The sequence below is a fragment of the Fistularia commersonii genome, chromosome 4 (genome assembly GCF_037954325.1).
Source record: "Fistularia commersonii isolate RoL2024-O1a breed Wild chromosome 4, RoL_Fcom_v1.0, whole genome shotgun sequence".
NCBI classification, from domain to species: domain Eukaryota; kingdom Metazoa; phylum Chordata; class Actinopteri; order Syngnathiformes; family Fistulariidae; genus Fistularia; species Fistularia commersonii.
In genome coordinates this window covers 3,476,560-3,499,409 of record NC_141287.1, presented here as the reverse complement: position 1 = coordinate 3,499,409, position 22,850 = coordinate 3,476,560, and the positions used below count along the sequence as shown (strand labels likewise).

The 22,850-nt window shown below is 46.2% G+C and overlaps 1 protein-coding gene across 1 annotated transcript in view; it reads right to left on the bottom strand.

Moving 5' to 3' along the window:
• thsd7ba (thrombospondin, type I, domain containing 7Ba) overlaps positions 1–22,850 on the bottom strand; it is a 172,377-nt gene that overhangs the window by 4,980 nt on the left and 144,547 nt on the right. Inside the window, exons 17-23 of the mRNA XM_086144727.1 lie at positions 20,822–20,978; positions 15,142–15,286; positions 14,955–15,070; positions 11,972–12,083; positions 10,981–11,126; positions 10,576–10,744; positions 1,849–2,022 (exon numbers count right to left, since the gene is read on the bottom strand). Coding sequence (XP_086000853.1) covers positions 1,849–2,022; positions 10,576–10,744; positions 10,981–11,126; positions 11,972–12,083; positions 14,955–15,070; positions 15,142–15,286; positions 20,822–20,978 — 1,019 coding nt within the window. The remainder of the gene's footprint in view (positions 1–1,848; positions 2,023–10,575; positions 10,745–10,980; positions 11,127–11,971; positions 12,084–14,954; positions 15,071–15,141; positions 15,287–20,821; positions 20,979–22,850) is intronic.

Sequence of the window (22,850 nt, the reverse complement as noted above, 5' to 3'; positions counted from 1 at the left end):
GAGAAGGTTGATTCGCCGTGGCGACCCCTGAAAGGAAAAGCCCAAAGGAGAAGAAGAAGATTATTATTATTTTTATCATCAGTGTTATAATTATTATTACAATTTTTATTAATTATTATTATTATTATTATTATTATGAAAAGGTAGCTGGTGTGAGAGAGGAGAAGGTTGATTCGCTGTGACGATCCCTGAAGGGAAAAGCCCAAAGGAGAAGAAGATTATTATTATTATTTTTATCATCAGTATTATCATTATTATTACAATTTTTATTATTATTATTATTGCTATTATTATTATTATGAAAAGGTGGCTGGTGTGAGAGAGGAGGATACAGAGAATCGCGTTAGACGGAGAAGGTTGATTCGCCGTGGCGACCCCTGAAGGGAAAAGGGGAAGAAGAAGATTATTATTATTATTATCATCATTATTATAATTATTATTACTAACACCGACACACTCTTCTGTCTTTTAGTGTTTCTGACCGTCTGGTCCGATTTCTCTTCCATTAAATCAGTTTGTTTTTCCGTGTTCTCCGTCTGCACGTCTGCGCTCATATGAAAATATCCATCCGTGCACAGAAAGACGTGTTTAATGCATTTGTTTACTAAAATAAAGGGAATTCTTCATCAGCCTTCATGCAAAATAGCAGACGTGAAAACGTCTAATCCAGCAGGGTCTGGGTCCGGGCCGGACGCCGCCGTTCCCAGGGTCGTAAATCAGGATCTCCGACCCGCAGAGCAGATTTCTCTGCGTGACCTTTGCGTGTTTAAAACACACCCTTTTAACGACGCGCAGCTTAATGCTAACGTCGGCCTTAAAACCGCACAACCCGGCGCCTTTCCGGGAGGCGACCACGACATAACCTTCGGGAGATTTAGCTCCTGTTTAGCGAGGAAATGGCGAGGAGGCGAGGGCCAGTCGCAAAACATAACTCGCCCACGGCTGTCCCGGGTAACGGCGTCCCGGCGCGCCGTAAATTGCGCCGGATTGCGACTTTCAAGGACGGCGCGATGGAAAAAAAAAAAAAAAAAAAAACACCTCCATCCTGGGATCTCACGTTATTTAACTTCAGACGACAAACTCCTCTGTAGTGAGCCATCAAAGATCTGGAGCCCGTCCACCTTAAACAGCTCCACACACACACACACACACACACACACACACACACACACACTGGCGCTGCGGGGGATTAAAACGCTCTAATGATAACGACCTTCCTTCCGCACACTTGCTATTCACGTGGTGTTTATTGTATCCTTTATTTATTTCATTCCTGTCCACTCATAAGCAGGATAAAGGTCAACACACACACACACACACACACACACACACACACGGTCACCCTCCGGTCCAAGGAGCACTATTTGGCAAGCGGCGCTGATGTATTGTTATCTTTTTGTTGCTATGCGGAGCTTGTCGGCAAACAAGCGTGTGTTTAAACAGCCGGCAGACAGACAACAACATTAGCATTCATTTGAAGACGTCTCTCCGCCGCCGTCCGATGCAAACCTCCGTCCGTCGGCGTGGAATCGATGATTCGCCCGACCCGAAGTGAACCGGCGGCAGAAGCGGCGCTCGTTCGCTCGTAATTTAGTTAATGTCGGGGTGAAAGGTCGGCGTCGCTGCATTTCCCTTCGCCTGCGGGACATCCCTGGAGGCTAATCTGCTAACGTTCATCCGATCTTCATCTATAATGCTCATCGGGGGAGCTAGCCTGGCTGTGATTGGGCAAGAGGCAAGTTCATACCTGGACCAATCACAGGGAAGCATCTAGACATCCAGCCATTCACCTTCTCATTCACACACCTGGACAAAGCAGGGTCTCCAGTGAAGCTCTAGCCTTGGTACCTTTGCAAGGCTGGGTCTCGTAGACCTGTTGCGGACAGCTGGCCTGGTTCTCCAGAACCTGGACGATCACGGCCCTGGAGCGCGCCTGGCGACCCGTGTTCTCAAAGCTCCGCCCCTCCAGGCAGGTCAGCTGGCAGGAGCTCCAAGATGACCACTCCGTCAGATGGCAGTCTCCTGAGAAGGACAAAAGACAGAGAACGAGAACATTGGCAACGGGGTAAACCTCTAACGCAAAGTCCTTCAGTGTCCTGAAGAACCGCCGTCATCGAGGAGTCCGACGAAGAGTACATTGGAGCTTTTTGTCCGACTAACAACCTCTAGAAGATGTGCTACTAGAGTTTCAACAGTAGATTTCTTATGGGTTATTGGTCCGCGAGTGCATTTCCAAACATCTCCTCCTTCTTGATGCCGGGACAGCCGGGGACGGTAGGCTCTTGCCTTCTTCCACCATGGTGGCCCAAAGGCGGCAGAGATGAAGATGTGGAGGTTCCTCTTTGGGAATGAGGAGGATGGAGAGGAGCAGGAAGGAGTCCATGAGAGGGACAACTCATGGTAGGTGTTCTGGTGACAAAGTCATACTGAGATGGTTTGGACAGGGAGGAGGGATGGAGAAGATCTGGGTGGAAGGATGCTGAGGTTGGAGGAGGTCTGGAGAAAGACCAGAGAGGAGGTTTATGGATGGAGGGAGAAGAGGATAGGAGGTTAGTGGGTGTGAAAGGATAGAGGTCAATGGAAGCAAGTGAAGACCCCTGAGGAGAGCAGTCAAAAAGAGAAGAAGAAGAAGAAGAAGAAGAGGAAGAAGAAGTGGAAAAGAATGGAAGCAAAGAAAGGATGAGGCAACCAATAGGGTCATTTTCAGCAGCTTGCTCCTCCCAGTGAACCACTGCAAACTGACAACTGCACTTTCCCCTGTTTCCCTTGTGTTTCTAGAACATGAATCTCAGGTTGGGAACCTCAGGTTCTATCTATCATCTAGGTCTTGGCTTCCTCAAAAATGTCGGTCAGAGTCATCAGAAGGAAGAGGACAAAGGGTCTCATGGAAGGGTCAGCCAGGAACTTAAAAACTGTGTCACATGGATACCCTTTCTGCTCTGCAATGTCTGAGAGGCTGCAGGTCTCCAGGAGCCAGGGTACAGCCGGCTGCTCACCTGACTTGACTCTAATTCCCACTCTTGTTACAACTGATTGTGCACTAATTGCCTGACCCCTCTTGGGGTAGCCTAGGGTTCCCGGCACTTTGACCCTTCTTGGGGTAGCCTAGGGTTCCCAGCACTTTGACCCTTCTTGGGGAAGCCCAGGATTCCCAGCACTTTGACCCTTCTTGGGGTAGCCTAGGATTCCCGGCACTTTGCAGCTGGAGACCAACCTCCAGTTGTAACCCTGCGTGACTTGCTTTTCTCATGCTCTTAATACCCGGCCATGGTTGTGACTTTTCGGGGATTTTTATATCCTCCAATCATCCGACTCCCCGCCAACTCCCCGTCGTAGCCCTGTTTTTATGTGGAATAAAAAACAATACTTTTGCTGTTCCTCAGTGAAACAACAACCTTCTCCAAAGAAGAAATTGAGCCGCTACCTCGGCTTGAATTGTTCGGAACGATGTCTTCACCAGATGGACTTTGGTATCCAGCAGCTAAAAGGTATGCTTACTATTCACGCCGCGCAGAGAACGGTTCCTCCAAAGACTACAATCCTGTTTGCGAAACTTCTCTCCTCATGTCTCCTCTGCGGAAAAACCACCATGCATCTGCGTTCCACGGCTGGCGACTCAGATTTATTTTCAAGAACCTACCACGCGCTTCTACATCGGAAGCTTAGTGCCGCCGCCAAATTACATTATAGACCAGCGCAATCTTGGAAGCCATTCGGCATGAATGCCCAAAGTGGAGGGCCTCCGGTGCAGCGCAGGGATTACCCGCCACCTCCAGAGAGACATTGTCAAACCAAGGGTTCGTGTGCTCGTCACAACGAAACAGGATTGTCTTGAGGACAAAGGGATCCCAGCCGCCCTGTCTCCATGGCGACGACGAGCTCATACTCCACGTTTTTGTGCGTCTGGTTAAAAATGAACAAAATACATCAACGCTAACTTTTAGAGCAAGACATGTATTTCGATGTTTTGGAGAACTTTTGAGTTCTAGGGCACTTTAGCTGTATTTTTGGCGACGCTCCCGACCGGCGTCGATGGCTGAATCACGATCGCCGTCTGCATAATATGGTCTCCGGCGTTGCTTTATACGAGGTGTCACTCAGTCTCGTTATTTGCAGCCGGACGTCATTTAGAATTCATTCGGTCTTCCAGCGCGCGGTACCCGTCTTATCCCGCGGCGCCCCCACTTGAAAGGCCGACTGCTGAAATTCAGAATTCCACCTGCGGTGTAAACATGAAATGCACCGCTCTCTCATTACAATGGATTTCTGCCTCTTGAATCAGAATGGCGTGTCAACCTTTTTCAGATTTCAACAAATTGAAAGCCAGAACGGTACAATGTCACCTCGGGGGCCCAAGATGCTCGCTCCCAACGCTTCCACCTTGTTTCCGTCCTTTGTCTTGGATTCGATTCGTCATCGCAAGCGAGGGTCTTTCGCGTATCCAAAGACGGGACGTCCGTCTCGCTCAGTTAGCCTTCGGCGTCCTCGGTGGCCTCGGTGCTCCCCCTGCAAGGCGCAACTTCAACCGGAGTTCCCCTTAAAACCCCCACGAAGTACAGCAATCCTTCCCAGGCAATTTCACAACTGGATTGTTTGGTCTGAATTTTTCATTTTAATCAAAGGCCAGAGCCCGCGAGTGATTAAGTGAACCCCCGGCGCGAGGAATCGTCGGCGCCGCCTCCGCAAAGGTGCGCGCTCGGTCCATTTCCCGGCGAGTGAGCGCGCTGTTTGGCCTCAGCTTGGAAACCAATCCGACATTACAGGATCTAATTTAGCAAGTGAATAGAAATAGGGCGGGTTGCTGTTTGGAAAGTTTTGCCGCAGCCGTGTGTTTGTGTGGCGGCCGTGCACGGCCACGGAGCCCGGTAATTACACCGCAGAGTTAAAACCCACAGACACGAGAGCTAATCGATAACGTATTTCTTAATTATCAGTCTTCCGTCAAGTAAGTTAATCACGTTGCAGTTGGATTCTGGTAACCGCTTGAACCCCATTCGGGCGCCCGTCATTTGTCGCCTTCCTCCTTGTACCGTTCAAAGCAATGGATCACGATTGTCTCTCTCAAATGTCCAATCAATAGAGGACAGGGAGGTCTGTGCGTCGCTTCTTATGTTCACGCTCTTTTGAAGAATTGACAATCGATCAAGAGGGCCGACTATGACAAACAACGGGGAAGGCGTTAGCAAGAATGGGGACGGTCTGAACCTCTTGCAGTTTGGCGGCCTCATGGAGCTACGAGTCATGACCCCTTACGACGCGGCCAATCAAATCATCTCGTCTGACTCTGAGACGGTAGGCTACCTTCTGCCCTCCGTGCCCCTGGACTCTGGCACCACCTTTCTTTGCCATACTTTAGACGGTAGGCTACCTTCTGCCCTCCGTGCCCCTGGACTCTGGCACCACCTTTCTTTGCCATACTTTAGACGGTAGGCTACCTTCTGCCCTCCGTGCCCCTGGACTCTGGCACCACCTTTCTTTGCCATACTTTAGACGGTAGGCCACCTTCTGCCCTCCGTGCCCCTGGACTCTGGCACCACCTTTCTTTGCCATACTTTAGACGGTAGGCTACCTTCTGCCCTCCGTGCCCCTGGACTCTGGCACCACCTTTCTTTGCCATACTTTAGACGGTAGGCTACCTTCTGCCCTCCGTGCCCCTGGACTCTGGCACCACCTTTCTTTGCCATACTTTAGACGGTAGGCTACCTTCTGCCCTCCGTGCCCCTGGACTCTGGCACCACCTTTCTTTGCCATACTTTAGTTGTGGCCTCTGGCGTATCGGTATTTATTCATGTGTGCGCACCGTCTACGGACATCAGATCCAAAGATGGGACGATCACAAGGCGTGTCGTCTCCAGAAGGAAAAGCCGGAGTCAGTCATCGTACCGTCACAATGTCGTCTTTAGCGACTACGACTTTATGCGGGACTAAAAATGAGGTGTTTGAATTGCACCCCGGTTGCGGTTAACCCTTGCAGCCGTTCACGCTCCGTCATCATTCCTGGAAGTGGGAGGGAAAAGCGCCCGCCCACTCATTCCTCACTTGGACGCGTCTAAAGCAGCACCTCCTTCGGCGGCTGCCACCAAAATAGCAGCGCGTCAGGAGTTGAGCTGAGCTGTGGGCGGAGGCTGCACACAAAGACACTGCACGGGTAGACGCACACACACACACACACACACACACACACCGTTTTTCTTTTGCCTTTCAGCATTTGACATGGTTTATTCCGGTTTTCCTTTATCATTTGTTTTTTTTTCCTTGTCTCTCCCGGACCCCCGGTGAGCGTACTTACAGCTGATTGTGTGAAATTCAAATTAAAATAATTGTCTTTTTTATCCATGACGTGAGCTCCTCCTCTGCGCCGCAACCCGCTGTGGCCAGAATTTGCAATTTACAGCAAAAAGCAACACACACACACACACACACACAGCACATATACATCACATAGAGGCTGACAGCTCTTCCCGGAGGCCTCCTCCACTACGCCTGCCACCTTCGCACCAGCAGAAACATGATCCTATAACAAACATCTGCTTCGGCCATCGAAAAAAGAGAAGCCCCCGATGGCGAGACGGGGCGGGAAAAGTCAAGATGGCGGCAAAAACCCGACCCTTATTTTTTTCCCGGAGAATTCTCGCTTCCCGATGCGGTTTGGAAAACGGCGCCCGACGTGCCGAACCGGAACGGCAGCCGGTGTCATCGGAGGTCGGGTCAGCATCGACCTCCTTCTCGTTGCCATGGTGAATTTTGCAGCGTGATTACAAAGAGCCGGTCAATACCCATTTATGAGTGAACAAGTGGCGTCGATATCGGTGTGAATTAGTTAGCTTCGAACCGAAGCCGAGACAGAAAGTTAAGTAAGCGCGGCAGGAAAATTAAAATACATCGATTTTTTTCGCTTGTTTTCGGTTGGCGGCTAATGAGCGTCCGCTAGCGCGCCTGCGCTAGCCGTCGCGGCTACGTTGCATCACGTGCACATTTGCTTCAGCCAGGCGATCGATGGAGGTGAGTTTACGGGAGTTTTACGTCCCATCGACCGCGGCGTGGAAAACAAGCCTGCGATGTGTGTGTGTGTGTGTGTGTGTGTGTGTGTCATGAAACACACAAACAGGTAGAATATCTTGCTGATATCGACACGGACTTTTGGGGAAAGAAGAGGTGAATTATTCATAAAAACAGCAAGTGTGTGCAATTATATTTGCGCCTGGAACGCCGATACCGCGACAATAACACCATTCTTGTTGTGTTTGACATTTCTTTCAAAGGTGCTAATGGACTGAGTTTGGGGCTTTAGAGAAAAAAATCATGTATTTTTACATCATCTCATTCTATTTTATTCACAAACACACTTATTTCTTCCGCTGTGATTGATGGAAAGAAGTGAGATGTGATCATTTAAATTGTTACAGAAATACGATGTGCAAAATAAAAACAAATAAAATTTTCCTCCCTTAATAATGCAGGAGTGAATGAATGTCAACGTGGGATAAAAATAATCAAATTAGTCGCGTTACATACGGAACCTTCCACCTCAGGGCCGTCAGATACATGTTGTATCTTCTTAATAATAAAAACACAGAGGTGCCTTCTTTAGATGTCCTTCAGCTTCTAGAAGTGTGTGTGTGTGTGTGTGTGTGTGTCTTCAGAATGAGTATCCAAATTCGGCAGAAGCGGCTTGAAAAGACAAAAAAAACCTCAGCTGACTGGAACCTGCAGGGAAAATACAAGAGTGGAGAAGCAGGACGGGAGGAGAACCAAGACAAGGTTTACTGGCATTGATTTCCAGAGGAGAAGGTTCTCAGGGAGGTTCCTTCAGGAGGAGATGGAGCTTCTGTGGAAGGACAAGGGCTTCCCTCCATGAAATCCAGCGGAAAACCAGTAATTTGACCTTAAACATCTAAAAGGCAGGGGATTGGCTGAGGGTCGGACGGAGGCAGGTGATTGGCTCAAACCTGTGACCTGCAGATTATTTAAGTTTTCTTCCAATGTGGTGTAAAAACAATCGATAGCGCTGTCGGGAAATTGTTTGTAAAATAAAACCGCTCTCTCTCTTTCTTACTCGGCACCGCCTCCGTCGACGTGTGCGCGCGCGTGTGTGTGTGTGTGTGTGTGTGTGTGTGTGTGTGTGTGTGTGTGTGTGTGTTGACTGGGAGCCAGAGTCTTACTAGGATGTGGATTAATACTCCTGGGTAATGTATTAAACCCTTGAGTTTTCTCCATAATTGATGGTAAAAGCACTTATTTGGTACTTTGATCAATATTCCCGCAACAGATTTATGCTGGAACTTACTTTTTATGTGGGAAAATGAATAAAACATGATGAAGTCAAACTCCATTTTCCTTTTCATTTGCCTTTATGGCACTATATAACTTTTTATCACACGTCATTACGGCGGCATACATATTCAAATTAACCAAGTGGTGGAAAAAAGAAAAAAAAAAAAACGACCAGTAACCACTTCATCTCTCGGGGGAAACGGCTTCGCGGGATAAGTGTGAGTTATTCATGTAAAATCTGGATCATAGAAAGCTAAAAGTCATAATATATTGCTTTTTCTATCAAGAGTGGCCGCAACACTCGCAGGCTTCGCAAACACAGATGGCTGACGATTAAGGAAACAAATTCATTCATAAATAACCGCAATCATTTTGTTTAGCCTTATTTAAGACGAGTTAACTGGCACTTGCTGATTTATATACATATAAATATATATATCATTGTTGTTTTATAATTTATACATTTTTATTTATTGGTTATATTTATATCTCCATGCTTTGTCAAGCATGTCGTCAACAAGTGCTCAGGATGTTTACAAGAGCATCTTTTTACGAGAATATCACTACGGTTTACATCTCACTTTATTGCACTGCTTTTATTTATTATCTATTATAATATTTTGGAGCAGATCCCTTCCCTTTTGTTTATGTTTCCTGCACCCTGGAGCAGCGTTACAAATTTGTTGAGTTTTTTTTTTGAATGCATTGGTGAGAAAAGGTGTTTCTATTCTATCCTAACAAAAAACAAGTATAAATATAATCATCATCTTATTATCATTTTCATTGAGGCCACCAGCATAACCGTCATCATCTATTATATTTATTATTGTTATTATTATGAATGTACAATGGTTAATATCTCCACTTATTTATTATTATCAATATTCTTATAGTCAGTATTGATTATGACCATAATCATGATTACTTTATCATTATTTTTATTAATTATTATAATTATTATAATTATTATTAATGGCATTATCCAGATTATTATTATTATCACATCTAATAATAATAACAATAATAATATATTCTTATTGTTGTTGTTGCTATTATTATTATCCCTATTATCTTTATTATTATTATTATTGTTATGGTAAAATTGTAAATACCCTCCATTTATATAATGCATTCATCACCTTCACACACACACACACACACACACACGATCATGAATGATTTTAAAGATGAAATAAAATGCCAAAATATTAAAATATTTCAATTACAATTTTCATTTTGTTTCATTTTGTTCTTGATACCTTGTTGGGCTGAAAAGTGGCGGCCTAAAGTGCGAGTTTACTCTCTGAATCCACAGATATTAATAGAAAGATAAGATGAAATAAAACAAAATAAATACATACAATTATAAACACACGCATAGAAGGTTGTGTCGTCACATCGTATATATATTTCATTATGCAATGTTTCTTTTTCCATTCATTTTTTGAAATGTATATTTAGTGTTTTTCAGTATTTCATAGATGTGTATATCATGTATATATTGCTATTTCGTATATTTTTGATTTAAACGTGTGTGTGTGTATGTGTGTGTGTGTGTGTGTGTGTGTGTGTGTGTACATATTTTTTTTAATACTATTCTTACTCTTTTTCGTGAGCTATGGATCCATTTTTGTTCTCAGCTCCTTAGAACAAGAAAAATATAACGAATTAACTAAAATGATTATATGACCATAGGATTACATTAACATTGATACAATATATATATGTATGGGTGTTTGTGTTTGCACACACACACACACACACACACACACACACACACACACACACATACATAGATAAATGGACATATATATATATATTTTTTTTATGGTCATATAATGATTATATGACCATAGGATTACGTGTGTGTGTGTGTGTGTGTGTGTGTGTGTGTGTGTGTGTGTGTGTGTGTGTGCGTGTGGGTACATATTTTTTTAATACTATTCTTACTCTTCCATTTTGTTCTCAGCTCCTTAGAATAAGCAAAATATGACGAATCAACGTTAACAATAAACACCATGACCTAAAATTATTATATTACCGTAGGATTACGATAACATTGATATAATATATATATGGGTATTTGTGTTTACACACACACACACACACACACACACACACACACACACACACACAGATGCCACCTAACCGTTGGACACTTTGCACTCCAGTCAAAAAGGGAACTCAACCACCATCCTTCCATCTTTCTGCAGCAGCAGATCCACGACGGCCCGTTGGAGTCCATCCTTTGAGAAGACACCAGGACCACAACCCCGACGGTGGAGAAGGTAGCAGACCTACCTTGACATGGGACGAAGCAGGGTTGTTCCATGTCCTGCAGGAGGTGCTGCCTCAGCCTGTCCCCGCAGAGCAGCTCCTCCACAGGCCGCGGAGGAGACTCGGGCCAGTCGCCCCAGTGGACCACGCAGGTCAGGTTCCTGCTCCTCAAACCTTCTCCGCACTCCGCGCCCTTTGGAGATCCACAGAATAACATCGCATGAGACGCCGTGGGCGGACATATCTCCTGAGGTTGGATCTTAATGGTTTCAAAACAAGGAGCAGCTGAGGTAAGAAGGTCCTGAGATGTTCTGCTTAGCTTCTCAACGTTCATCTGGAGCGATTGGAGCTCACGGATAGAAGAAGAACATGAAGAACCACTGATTCTCTCCCCATTGGAAAAAACAAACATCCCATAATGAGTCGCACCTCGACGACGCATGGCGACCAGTCACTGAGCAGCCACATGTAGCAGGGCCTGATGGGGCAGGGCTTGGTCTGCAGGAGCTGCCCAGGACATGGACGACCCTCCTCATGGGCTTCCTGCAGGATCCGACGGGACCGCATGGACTCACCTGCACCACACACACACACACACACACACACACACACACACACACACACACACACACACACACACGAGCTGTTAACCTCCTTAACTGTGAACTTTCACGTTACCCTGATGCTGGTTCTAACAACTAATCAGCATTAGGGTTGTTAGAGGACACTTCTTCTCCTCCACCTTCTTCTCTCCTCCTCCATGGTCACCAAGAGCTTCTCCATCTCCATCCCTTCTCTGTCCATCTCCAAACCATCTCAGGTTGACTTTATCTACAGAACTCCACCATGTGTTGTCCCTCTGACAACACATGTCAGAGGGACATGTGTTGTCTCTTCACTTCCAAAGACTCTTCACTTCCAAAGAACCTCCACATCTTCATCTCTGATCTATCTTCTCCTCAGTGTCTCCAACCCAAACATGGCTGCTCTCATCTTCTCATCTTCATCTGCACCTCCTTTCCTTTCATTCCGCCTGATACCCTGTTCTCCATCTTCTCCACAGGTTCCTCCACCACAGATCCTCGGTCCTTAAACTCCTCCACCTTCTCCATCTCCCTGTAGCCTCACCGTTCCTCTCAGGTTCCTCCTCACAAGATCCCACCTCGACCTCTCCAGATGTTCCTCCACCTGTTCCTCTGCTCTGCCAACAGAACGGCTTCGAATACCTCCTGCTACACTTCGATGAAGGTCCAACCATGGAGATTCCTGAGCTTTAGCTTTCATGAATATCTACACATTGAATTATTGACGAAAGGCTTCGAGGGGAGATGTTTTAATCTCTCCAAATGCTGCCGCTGTGGGTTCATGATGGTGCTTTGCAGAATGCAAACAAGGATTCGCTTGCTTGCTCTGGACCTACCTTGGCTGCCGCAAGTGTGCGTGCACGGCGCCCACGGCGACCAATCAGAGAGCATGCAGCTGACGGGGCAGGTCACCACGCAGCTCTCCACCAGGCTCCAGGGTGGACCAGGCTGTGGGGAGAAGACCGGCGCAGATGTGAGGACGAGGTTCAGATCCTTATCAAACATCTACCCGTCTCCGTCTCCTCCCTTTGCGCATCAAACCCCGAGGTTATTGTTAGCATTAGCTTAGCTTCTAGCTTTGTCCCCAGACCTTTGTGCCCAGAGATGTCCAACTTCTGTATTCCCATCAACATTGCGAACCATCATCGCCCTGCAAGCCCCCGATTATATATTTATTTTATAAATGCTGAATATTTTTTTTACAATTTTGCACAGTTTTGTATAGTAAGTTATATATATATATGCTATATTATGTGTATATATTACTGTCTCTATATAATATATATATACACATGTATTACTCTATTGTTATTACCGTCATTTCCGGACGATAAGCCGTGACTTTTTTCACGTTAACAACGATGCGGCTAATATATGGATGTTTTTTGGGGACGCTAACGAGCTTCACGCCGCTAAAAACGTTAATCCTCGTCACATCAGACCGATGAAATGACGGGGAAATTCTGAGTCCGTTCAACTCCGACACCGAAGACGACGATTTTGACGGTTTTAGCACGCAGGAAGAAGCCCGAGATAGCGACCGGCTAGCTGGTGCGGCTAATATATGGACTTTTTTTTAGGGGTAGGTGCTAACAAGCTTCACACCGCTAAAACATTTATCGTCGTCACATCGGACCGATGAAATGACGGGGAAATTCTGAGTCCGTTCAACTCCGACATTGAAGAAGACGACGTTGACAGTTTTAGTGCGCAGGAAGAAGCCCGAGATAGCGACCGGCTAGCTGGTGCAGCTAATATTGAGGTGCGCCCTATAGTCCGGAAATTACGGTATATATTATTCTCTTTTTTCTTTTTTAAGATAAGATAAGATAAGATAAAAGATAAGATAAAAGCCAGACATATCTTATCTTATCTTTTTTTTCTCTTTTTAAAAGTATTTTTTAAACTTTATTCTTAATGCATTTTTGATGCTGCTACCCCATGTGCCCCCCGGACTCCTTCCCGCCTCCTGCACCCATGACGGCAACCTCAGATCTTCTCCGGAGTCCTTCTCCTCTCTCATTGGACAGGTTTCCAGGGGGCGGGGCTTGACCTATGGCGGCGTCTCTCCAGGCGACTGCGGTTGTTATGAATATTCTAGTTTAGTTGTGTCATTTGGGCTATTAGCTAATGCTATTAGCAGCAATACAACTACTGTGCTGGTACTGGTTATCTCTGGTCCAGGCAGAAGGCCGCCCACGTTGGAACAGGATCTGTCTCTCCTGGTCCAGACCTGCTCTACCTGGAAGGGCTTGTCGGAAAGAAAACATCTGACCGCTATCGAACCCATTAATCCTTTGGATCTTCTGCTGGAGAAGATGCCGGGCTGAAAGACGTGATCCGATGCTCTCTGGATGGAGATGCGTGGGCGGCAGCGGCCCGACGGAAAGGAAACATCTCCAGGGCTCACAGAAGCTTCTACTTATTCATTCAAAGCTCAGCCAACACTGTTGACTGAACTCGGCAACTTTGACCTCGCTTTCAACAACTCGGCGTGTCAGGAAAATACAGTGCATTTGCAAATACGGAGGACGTGACTGGAGGAGAAACTCAAATAATAACAATATAAAAGCAGTACAATATAAAAGCCAGACATATCGAAATGAAAACACACGGGACAAACGAGGAAACGGATGATTCGCGTCATTTAACTGCGGCATTCCAAAATAAAAACCCAATCTAACAAAATAAAAGCACACAAAACATAATAAAATCCATCAAAATAGAAGCCCAACATGAGATAATAAAAAGCCCAACTTCAGAAAAGCCACAGATGACAAAATAGAAGCCCAGGATGACAAAATAAAAGCAAACAAAACAAAATAAAAACCCATCAAAACCCCAGATAACAGAATTAAAGACCAACAAATAAAAGGCACAATAGAAATCAAATCAAAAACCCAACACATCAAAACAACAGGCCAAGCGAACCCGAGTAAACTGATAGTCTACAAAATAAAAGCGGGACACTCCAAAATAAAAGTCCAACATAAAACAATAAAAGGCCACCATAACAAAATAAGACCCCATCCAAATAAAAACCCGACCTAAGAATAAAAAAAAACAACAAAATAATCAGAAGCGTGACATTCTTAGCAAGTCCTTAAGCTGCCGGGAATCTTCAAATCTTTGTACTTAAGACCTTAAAACACTTTATAACCTTGACTTTGACACTTTATACTTTTATTTGTATTTCTTACTCTCCCCCCCTTTTTTTTGGACTGTTTTTCACAATTTCCTACTATTATTTAATATCGTTATTATCAACAACTTCCTTCAGGATAAATAAAGTTGTTCTTATTCTTATTCTTATTCTTATTCTTATTCTTAGGTTTATTCTTATTCTTATTCTTATTCTTATTTTTATTCTTATTCTTAGGTTTATTCTTCTTCTTCTTCTTCTTCTTCTTCTTATTATACTTATTATTATTCTTAGTTTTAGTCTTAGTCTTATTCTTATTCTTATTCCTATTCTTATTCGTCTTATTATTATTCCTATTCTCATTCTTATTCTTAGTCTTATTCTTAGTCTTAGTCTTATTCTTCTTCCTTTTCTTATTCTTATTATTATTCCTATTCCTATTCTTAGTCTTAGTCTTATTATTATTCCTATTCTTATTCTTATTCCTATTCTTATTCGTATTCCTATTCTTATTCTTATTCTTAGTTTTAGTCTTATTATTATTCCTATTCTTATTCGTATTCGTATTCGTATTCCTATTCTTATTCTTATTCTTAGTCTTAGTCTTATTCCTATTCCTATTCCTATTCCTATTCCTATTCCTATTCTTATTCTTAAAGCTCCCTGAGTGAACTCACCCGCTGGCACTCCTGCAGATCCACCACCTCCCCGTCGCTTCGGACGCAGTCCAGCAGGCGCCGCCTCAATCCCCGGCCGCAGACGGCGTTAGCGCTTAGCTGGCAGGTGCTCCAGTCTGCGGCGCACAAACACAACTCAACGCGAGCGCCTCGTGCACGTGGACGCAGAAGCTCAGATGTCTCCTACCTGAGACTCTGTACCGGAAGGAGAAGCAGCTGGTGTTGAGGACGCAGGGGTGTGATTGGACCTTCTCGGGGCAGCCGGGGCTTCCGGCCGCAGGGAGGCGGAGGACGCTACGACCGCGGATCCTCTCAGCGCCCGGAGAACATTCCTTGGAGGGACCAGAGAGGAGAAACATCATCCTCAACGTTCTACCAAAGTGTAGCTGTGGGTATCTACTGAGGATTGAGAAGATGAACGGCTGGAGGTCACATATCTGGGACCTCTGTGAGGAGAGAAAGGTGGACACAGATGAAGATGGGAGGATGGAGAGGATCAGGAAGGAGTCCATCAGAAGGACGGCACATGGTAGATGATCTGGAGGTAAAGTCACACCCAGATGGTTTGGATGGATGGGACGGAGAAGATCTGGGTAGAAGGATACTGAGGTTGGAGCTGCCAGGCAGGAGGTTCCGGGATGGAAGCTTGGAAGAGGAGAGCTGGTGTGAGAGGAGGAGAGGGTTAGATGGAGGCAGATGATTGGCTGTGGAGACCCTGAAGAAGAAGAAGATGTATTTTTCCTTTCACCTCCTTCCTTAATAGTTTCTTCATGTTTGCCGTTTTATTAATTCCGCTCTGTAATTAGCGACAAAACACGGTAAAAGGCGTCGTAGATCTTCCAAAGCTGTTTAAATCGCTTTGATATGACAAATGAAAAGGAACCTGATCAAGGTTTCCATTCCTTCTGCCGCCTCAGAAACCGATGAGTCAGAAGAAGAAGAAGAAGAGGAAGAAGAAGAAGACTGTATCTCCAAGACCTCACTGAGCTGCGATCAGTGGTACGATGTTAGAACATGTTGCTTTTTGAAATCCCCGTCACGTTTCTGGGACGTTCAAAGTCAAAGTAAGAAGAATCAGATCTTAGCAGGAGGCCTGAAGATAGACCCCTTCAACTCCTTCTTCCAGAAAGTCTCTGCGTTGGGTTCCTCAAGGTTCTCCGGGTTCCTCGCGCAGTCCAAACACACAAAGGAGGTCCGCCGATGCGTGAATGAGAAGGCGGATGGTTACATTTCTGGTTCCTCCCGGTGTCTGCGCGTTAATATTTCAATAATGGCCGTCAACTTCTTATTCCTGGGTGGGATTTTGCGGTTTCGGAGTTGACAAATGTTCTGGTGTCCGACACGGAGGGGTGTGAGGTTCTCCGCGGCCCCGCCGGGTTCAACGGCATTAAACATTTTTGAGAAACGAACGTCGACGGCAACCTTAACCGCTCGATAAATATTCAATTATCCGGAGCTCGCCGTCTGAATAATCATGCAAGGCAGGTGGAGGAAAACTGATTTCAGCGTATTGATTTCCTCTCTGTGCGTTTAAAAGCACGAGGAGGGAGGAGGAGGAGGCGCGATAACATTTAAGAGGCCAATTACGATAAATATGAAAAACATATTTACCTAATATCCACCGGGGGAGGGAGGAGGAGTGATGAGAATGTGGAAACGAGTCCTGCCAGATGCTCGGGCTGCAGATGGAAGGGGCGTGAAAGTGCTGAATGCGGCGCAAGCGCCAGCTGTCTCTAGGGGACCAGATAAAGGTCTTGGCCCGGCCTCTCGGTCCTGATGCACAAGAACATGCACCTCCATCACTGTCAGCGGCTAATGAGCCTCCTCCCTGTGAGGCTCGCCGCTCGACAGCAGGCCCCGCAAGCCCTGATGTTTCCTCGGCGACTGTCGCCTGCCGTCCGTCGTCGCGCGATGCCGGGTCATTTTTATCCCGGCGCGCAAAACAAGAGGAGCCGTCTCGAATGTACGTTTTTTGCAGCGACGCAAAATGAGCGGTATGTCCCTGGAAGGTGGTAGACGGCGCTTTTGTGGTGTTTGTTATCGTCACTCTGGTGAGATCTTTTGTTTGCTGTGAAGGGTATTAATATCGCAAGCTCTCGCCCGTCAGAATAAGAGCGACATCCCTTTGTTTTGTCACATTCGGCACAACATCAGTGAGTCTTTTTCCTCTGCGTTGAACCGTTGTGGATGAACCCTGAGCAGCGGGCGGCGACTGACTGGTCAGGGGTGCAGCGACTTGCTCTGGCATGTAACCGGGAACTTTGGTTTCCAAGATGACCGCTATTCCAGTAAGAGGGGCACATAGGCACAACAGGACAGCGCCTCTTGGTTTGAGGCCTAAATGCCGGTGTTGTAGGAAGTGACCATGCTAGGCGTTGGATTGGTCTGCTCAAGAGGAGCCTGGTAAGGAGTCTTTCAACCCCCCCCAAAAAATGCATATAAGGTCACCAGACAGAGGTGGGGTCAGTCTACTAGACATGTATGCTTTGGCTTTCCTCCACTTTTCAGGCATGTGTCCATTCAAGTAGCGGTCTTGCCTTGTCCCTTACAACACCTGGAAGAAGGTGTCAGCGTGAACGGACACACTGACAAGGAAGGAGCACGATTTAAGCGCTGCCGTGAATGGCGCTCGTCGGACACGCCGGGGACACCTGCTCAGCCAAATGAGCAACAGCCGCCTCAAAATGAATAGCCAAACGAGAATCAGCAAGGAATTGATGTGTGTCTCCAGACGCACCGCAGGGATGCATCGGTCCTCCCTTGTTTACAATCCCCTAAATTGTAACAGACACCACTCTAAGCAAACTCCAAATATAACAGACACTTAGGTTTTCCCTGCACGGAGCTGCAGCCTCGGGGCTCGGACGTATGACTCTCATTCAAACTATTTCACACTCAACTAAAATCCGCCCAAAGCAATGATGGTGAAAACATTTTACGAATGGAGATGTTTAGTGAGATGAAGGTTGCTTCGGGGGAGTTAATGGTGTGGATTCAAAGTAATTCTTATGTTAGAGTGGACAACTCTGATACACTTGTGCTTTCTCTCATCTTGAGTGGGACCTGAATTTCTTCCCTCTTGTAATAATGACAGCAGGTTGAACGGCTGAACGGGAAGGCATACATGGACCATCATAATCAGGTGGCAGAGGCATATCTTTACTGAACATGGACTGGAGGGCCCAAGATCCAGATGGAAGACACCTCCAAGGAGATCCAGAATGACCCAGTCAAGAGAATGTGGGACTTGTAGTTCCAGATGGACAAACTGGTGATGGCGAACCAACTGGACACAGTAGTGGAGGACTAGTTGCGGAAGACAGCGCTAATAATGGATGTCACGATTCCAAGTGATGGCAATATCAGGATGAGAACTCAAGAAGAGCTGGAGAAACACCAGGGCTTCATGGAGGGGTTAGAGAAGATGTTTGGTGCAAAAGCGTGATTGGGGTCACTCGGCGCAGTAACCCCCAAGCTAGGGGAGGGCACATCCAGCACATCCCAAGGGAAAGATTTGAGAACTGTCTGGAAGGGCGCAATTCCAGAGTCAGCTGGGACCCAACCATTGCTTGCAAGCTTGAAGGTAACACAATACCGTCCAAACGGGGGTGGAAAAGTTTCGATGCAACGCAAGAAAAACATCCATAAAGTCAGCACTCTTCATCAGTGTTGAGATTTTATGGGTTCCAAAAGGTTGCACAACTGAAAAAAACTCAAGTTCTAATCTCGCCCCGTCAACGGCGTCACCTTTTGCAAATCGTCCCTCCTCAAACTCCATCTTCTCTGCAACTTATCCAAGATCTGTCTTTCACCTACAGATTCCTGCTGTGTACTCTCTAAGTCCAAGGCGATGATCTCACAGACCCCAGGGATGAGTTGTTGTCTCCGACAGTACGCTCTTGGGATTGCTGCACCCCGGAGTGCTCACTTGTACATGTTCCTGAGGTTCAGTACAGTTATTTCTACCGTTCTGCGATGAGCAGAATCCAAATAGCTCCATCCGACTGCATCATGTCATCATGTAGGATTGCTCCTGGCCTCCTCCGTAGCTGCCCCCCTGACTCCGGCAATCACATATTATTATCAAGTGCCCCTCTCTTGCCCTGTGGGAACCATATATGGGGGTAACATTTCTTCCTTGTGATCCCTCTGTAGGTAAACTGTAGCCTACAGAGCAGAGAGTACGGCCTTGGATTATTCGACCGCTGATTCAAACCCGTTTAGTCCGCCGACGTGGAAAACACCACAGCGGACACAGAGGCTACCCTGAGGATTCTTTAACTCTTGATGTCCTGGGACTTCAGGCGTAGGCAAGGGTTTTTCTAAAACCCCAACTGCTTTAAAAAGGTCACACATTATCGCCCCGCCGGACTCTTTCTGGTGTATCTGCCATCAAACCAGAACGTAGCCTTCTTGTTTCGGTCAAAATACCTGACTGATCTACTCTAGGATGACCAAAAAAGAAAAAACTTATTCTTGAGATGGAACCCAAAAAGCCTCTCCAAACAGTGGACATTTGTGATTTTGGAAGGGTCAGAGTGTAAAGACAGTTCAATATCCTTCTTTCTACAAAAAAAAAAAAAAAAAAAAATCCTGGATTATTCAAAGAGAGGGTCAAAGGTTTAAGAAATGAACCAAAAGTCAAACATTTTGGCAACAAAAAAAAAAAAGAACTGTGATACTCTTCTTGAATGAGGCACTCTGGCAACTGCTGCTCCACCCCTAAAGTTCGGGGATCCCGCCAAGTGGTCATTGCTTGTCGGGCGTATTTTTGGTGGTGAGATTCGTGGGATTTCATAAAAAGCTGTTCTTTTCAGCCATGATCCGTCTCCGAAGTTGGACGGGTTTAAAATGACGGTTCTGTGGCTTCATTCCTCTGATCCAGGGATAACAGGGGGATTTTAGAAGAAGCTGTCTACTGTATGTCCAACAGAGGAGATGCTTGATGGCAGAGCCTGCCAGTTGCTTCCCATGAGTCCATTCATGTAACCCTGATGACTGATGGCGAGAGAAGACTCACATTTGGCTTCAACAAACCCTGTCAAGCTCCAAATGAGGTGACCCAACCAGGTGGAACCCCTGATTGGACCAAAGAGTCATGTGTCAGGCTACATCTTGGCCCGAGCAGCTTCTCCAGGTGTGAACCCTGGTTGGACCCAAGAGTCAAGTGTTTCCTCGGGACCGTCCTTTTCCTGGCTAGCTGAAACTCCCCACCGTGAAGAAGCAGCAAGAGTAAGAAGTGATGCATCTTCGAGAAATTGGGCGAGACTTGTAGCCTTAATGAGGAGTAGCGACATGTATGAGATGGTTCCATAAAGGACGCTACGCCGTGTGCTAAATCTGGACGTTCTGGCCCGTTAGGGACCGTGCTCACCTGGATGGTGTTCTTCATCGATCATATAACTCCTCACTCCAAAGCGCACGTGGAGCCAAACGTTTGGACCCGATCCCGTCAGCAAACTCCCCAAAGGGTAGTTACCGTCGAAGCGTCTCACAGCGGGAGTCCATCTTTCAGGCTCTTTTGCCAAATGACTTGCGTGACATTATCAATTAGCACTTCTCCGCAGACCTGAGCCGACCGCATGCCCGTCGTCGCACTCTCAAACGTACATTCGTCTTTGTCGGTCCAGGACTTACGGCACTCCGGCAGCCTCGCCTTAGTTCCAGTTGACAACCTCCCAACGACAACCTCCGATGCCCCGCAGAAGACGAGCGTACAAATCGGAAGATACCGAATGTGGCGACGCCTCGGTATTTCTCCGGGTCCGCTACCCTCCAATTACGGGAGTGATCTTCAATTATGCCGTTTGCACAACGAATTACCGAACTCATCACACAACCGGAGTCTTTTAATTACGGCATCTCACCGGCGGGCAGTTGCTCCACGGTCCCCAGGGCGCCATGACACAGTCGCTCGGGCAGGCCAGGAGGCAAACCCGAGCTCTCGGTGGCATTTCGTCGGGATGGCAGAGACTATCCTCCACAGCGCCGACCTCCTCGCTCCTCGTTCCCTTCTTCACACACCTGGCAGAGAAGCTGCATAATTAGTCCCTGGAGGAATCGCAACACATCCTTGCAATCCTGCCATAAATGCCGTAGACTTCATTTTTACAGGTATTTTCCAGGTGGTGCAATTGGAGTTTTTTGGTTTTATCAACAAACTAGAGTCACTTTTGAGATTGTAAATTCGGGATGAACCGTAACCTCCGGCTCATCTCTGGTCTGCCGCTGCGGAGGAGCGTGCTAGCTTTTATCGGAACTTTATGGAAACACATGACAACATATATAACGTCTTTATAGGCTTCTGAACCGACAGCTCCAGATACGTCCTCCTCCCAGGCGGAGCCATGTGAGAAGACACTCCGGGCAGAAGGTCAGCTCGCCGAGAACCAAAGGTTTGTAGAACTCTTTCAACACCTTCAAGGATAAACACCGTTGAGCTCGACCGGGAGTTCGTTCCGCTGTTTCTGAATACAGTGATCCCTCGCTATAACGCGGTTTACTTTTCACGGTTTCGCTACTTCCTGGATTTGCATGGTGCATCGTGTTCTGCATTCTGATTGGCTAAAAAGTCACTCCGCTTCTTCTCTACCTGTGCGTCAATAACATTGCAGTTTAATATGTACACGTACGTAAAACAGCTTGCTAGATTTACATGACGTACGTGCAAATTCTCTCGCAATTTGGAGTTTCTCTAAAACCCATGATGTTGACAAAACGCTCTGGAGCGACAAAAGCACCTTGCAGGGCCCAAAAGGCAGCGGAAGATGCTATCTATGGCAGATAAAGTTAAACTTCTGGACATGCTAAGGGAAGCTAAAAGCTATGCGGCTGGAGGTCGGCATTACGGAATGAATGAATCTTCCGTTCGTTCCATAAAGAAGGAAGAAAAAAACATAAGGACGACAGCAGGAATAAGTTTTAATAAGGATGCAAAAAGGGTTGCAACTGTCCGCAGTTTTTCTCATAATCATTTTTAATTTTTTCCTGTTTAATCCAATGACTTGGGTCGCGGTGGGCGGAGCTAATCTCCGCCATTTGAAGCCTTCTGTTCACATTGATGATTAAAATTATTATTTGACAGTACAGAAGTTATTTGTAGAAAAAAACGTTTCTAAAGTACAGTACTTTTATTTGTGAAACAAATGATTGAGCCTGTAAAATGGTTTGTTCTTTCTTTTCAATGTATAACAGAGTATCTAATCGCATAATAATTGTAAAAAAATAAAATAAAGGTTTCTACTTCCCGGATTTTGCCTATCACGGGTTCTTTTTGGAACGTGACCCCGCCAAAAACAAGGGTTTACTGTACTCCCCAGCTTCCAAACATCTCTGGTTACCTCCCTGAGAGGGTTTCTGTCAAAGATGTCTCAATATGTAGATGATTTTCCGACAATAAAAGAAAATGGAAAGTGCTTGAAGGAGCCTCGCGTGGCGTTTTTAAAGCACAATTCTTTTTGTATTAAAGTGCCAATTGAAAAACGCATTAAAGTGATTTTGCTAATGATGGAAATGTCCCGCGCTAATGTCCTGCTCTTCTCCTCCACACGGCAGCGATGCCTGAGGAGACAAGGAACACCTCCATTAGTCTCAAACATGTTCGTCTTCTGCCGTCAAGCAGGACGCCACACACACACACACACACACACACACACACACATTCCACACTATCTTCTAAAGCTCTCAAGGGGGTCATTATGAACTGATGGTGTTCTTGAGTGGACGTTATGGAAGTGATCCGCCTGAGAACCAGCTCAGAACGTCACACCCTGGATGTTCTGAGCTCACACACAGGTTTGTCTAGACCAGTGTTTCCAAACCACTGAGAGATCATCAGGTGCGCCGTGGAAAAATGACCGCTTTCACCTGATTGGTCTGAAAATTATCTATCCAACG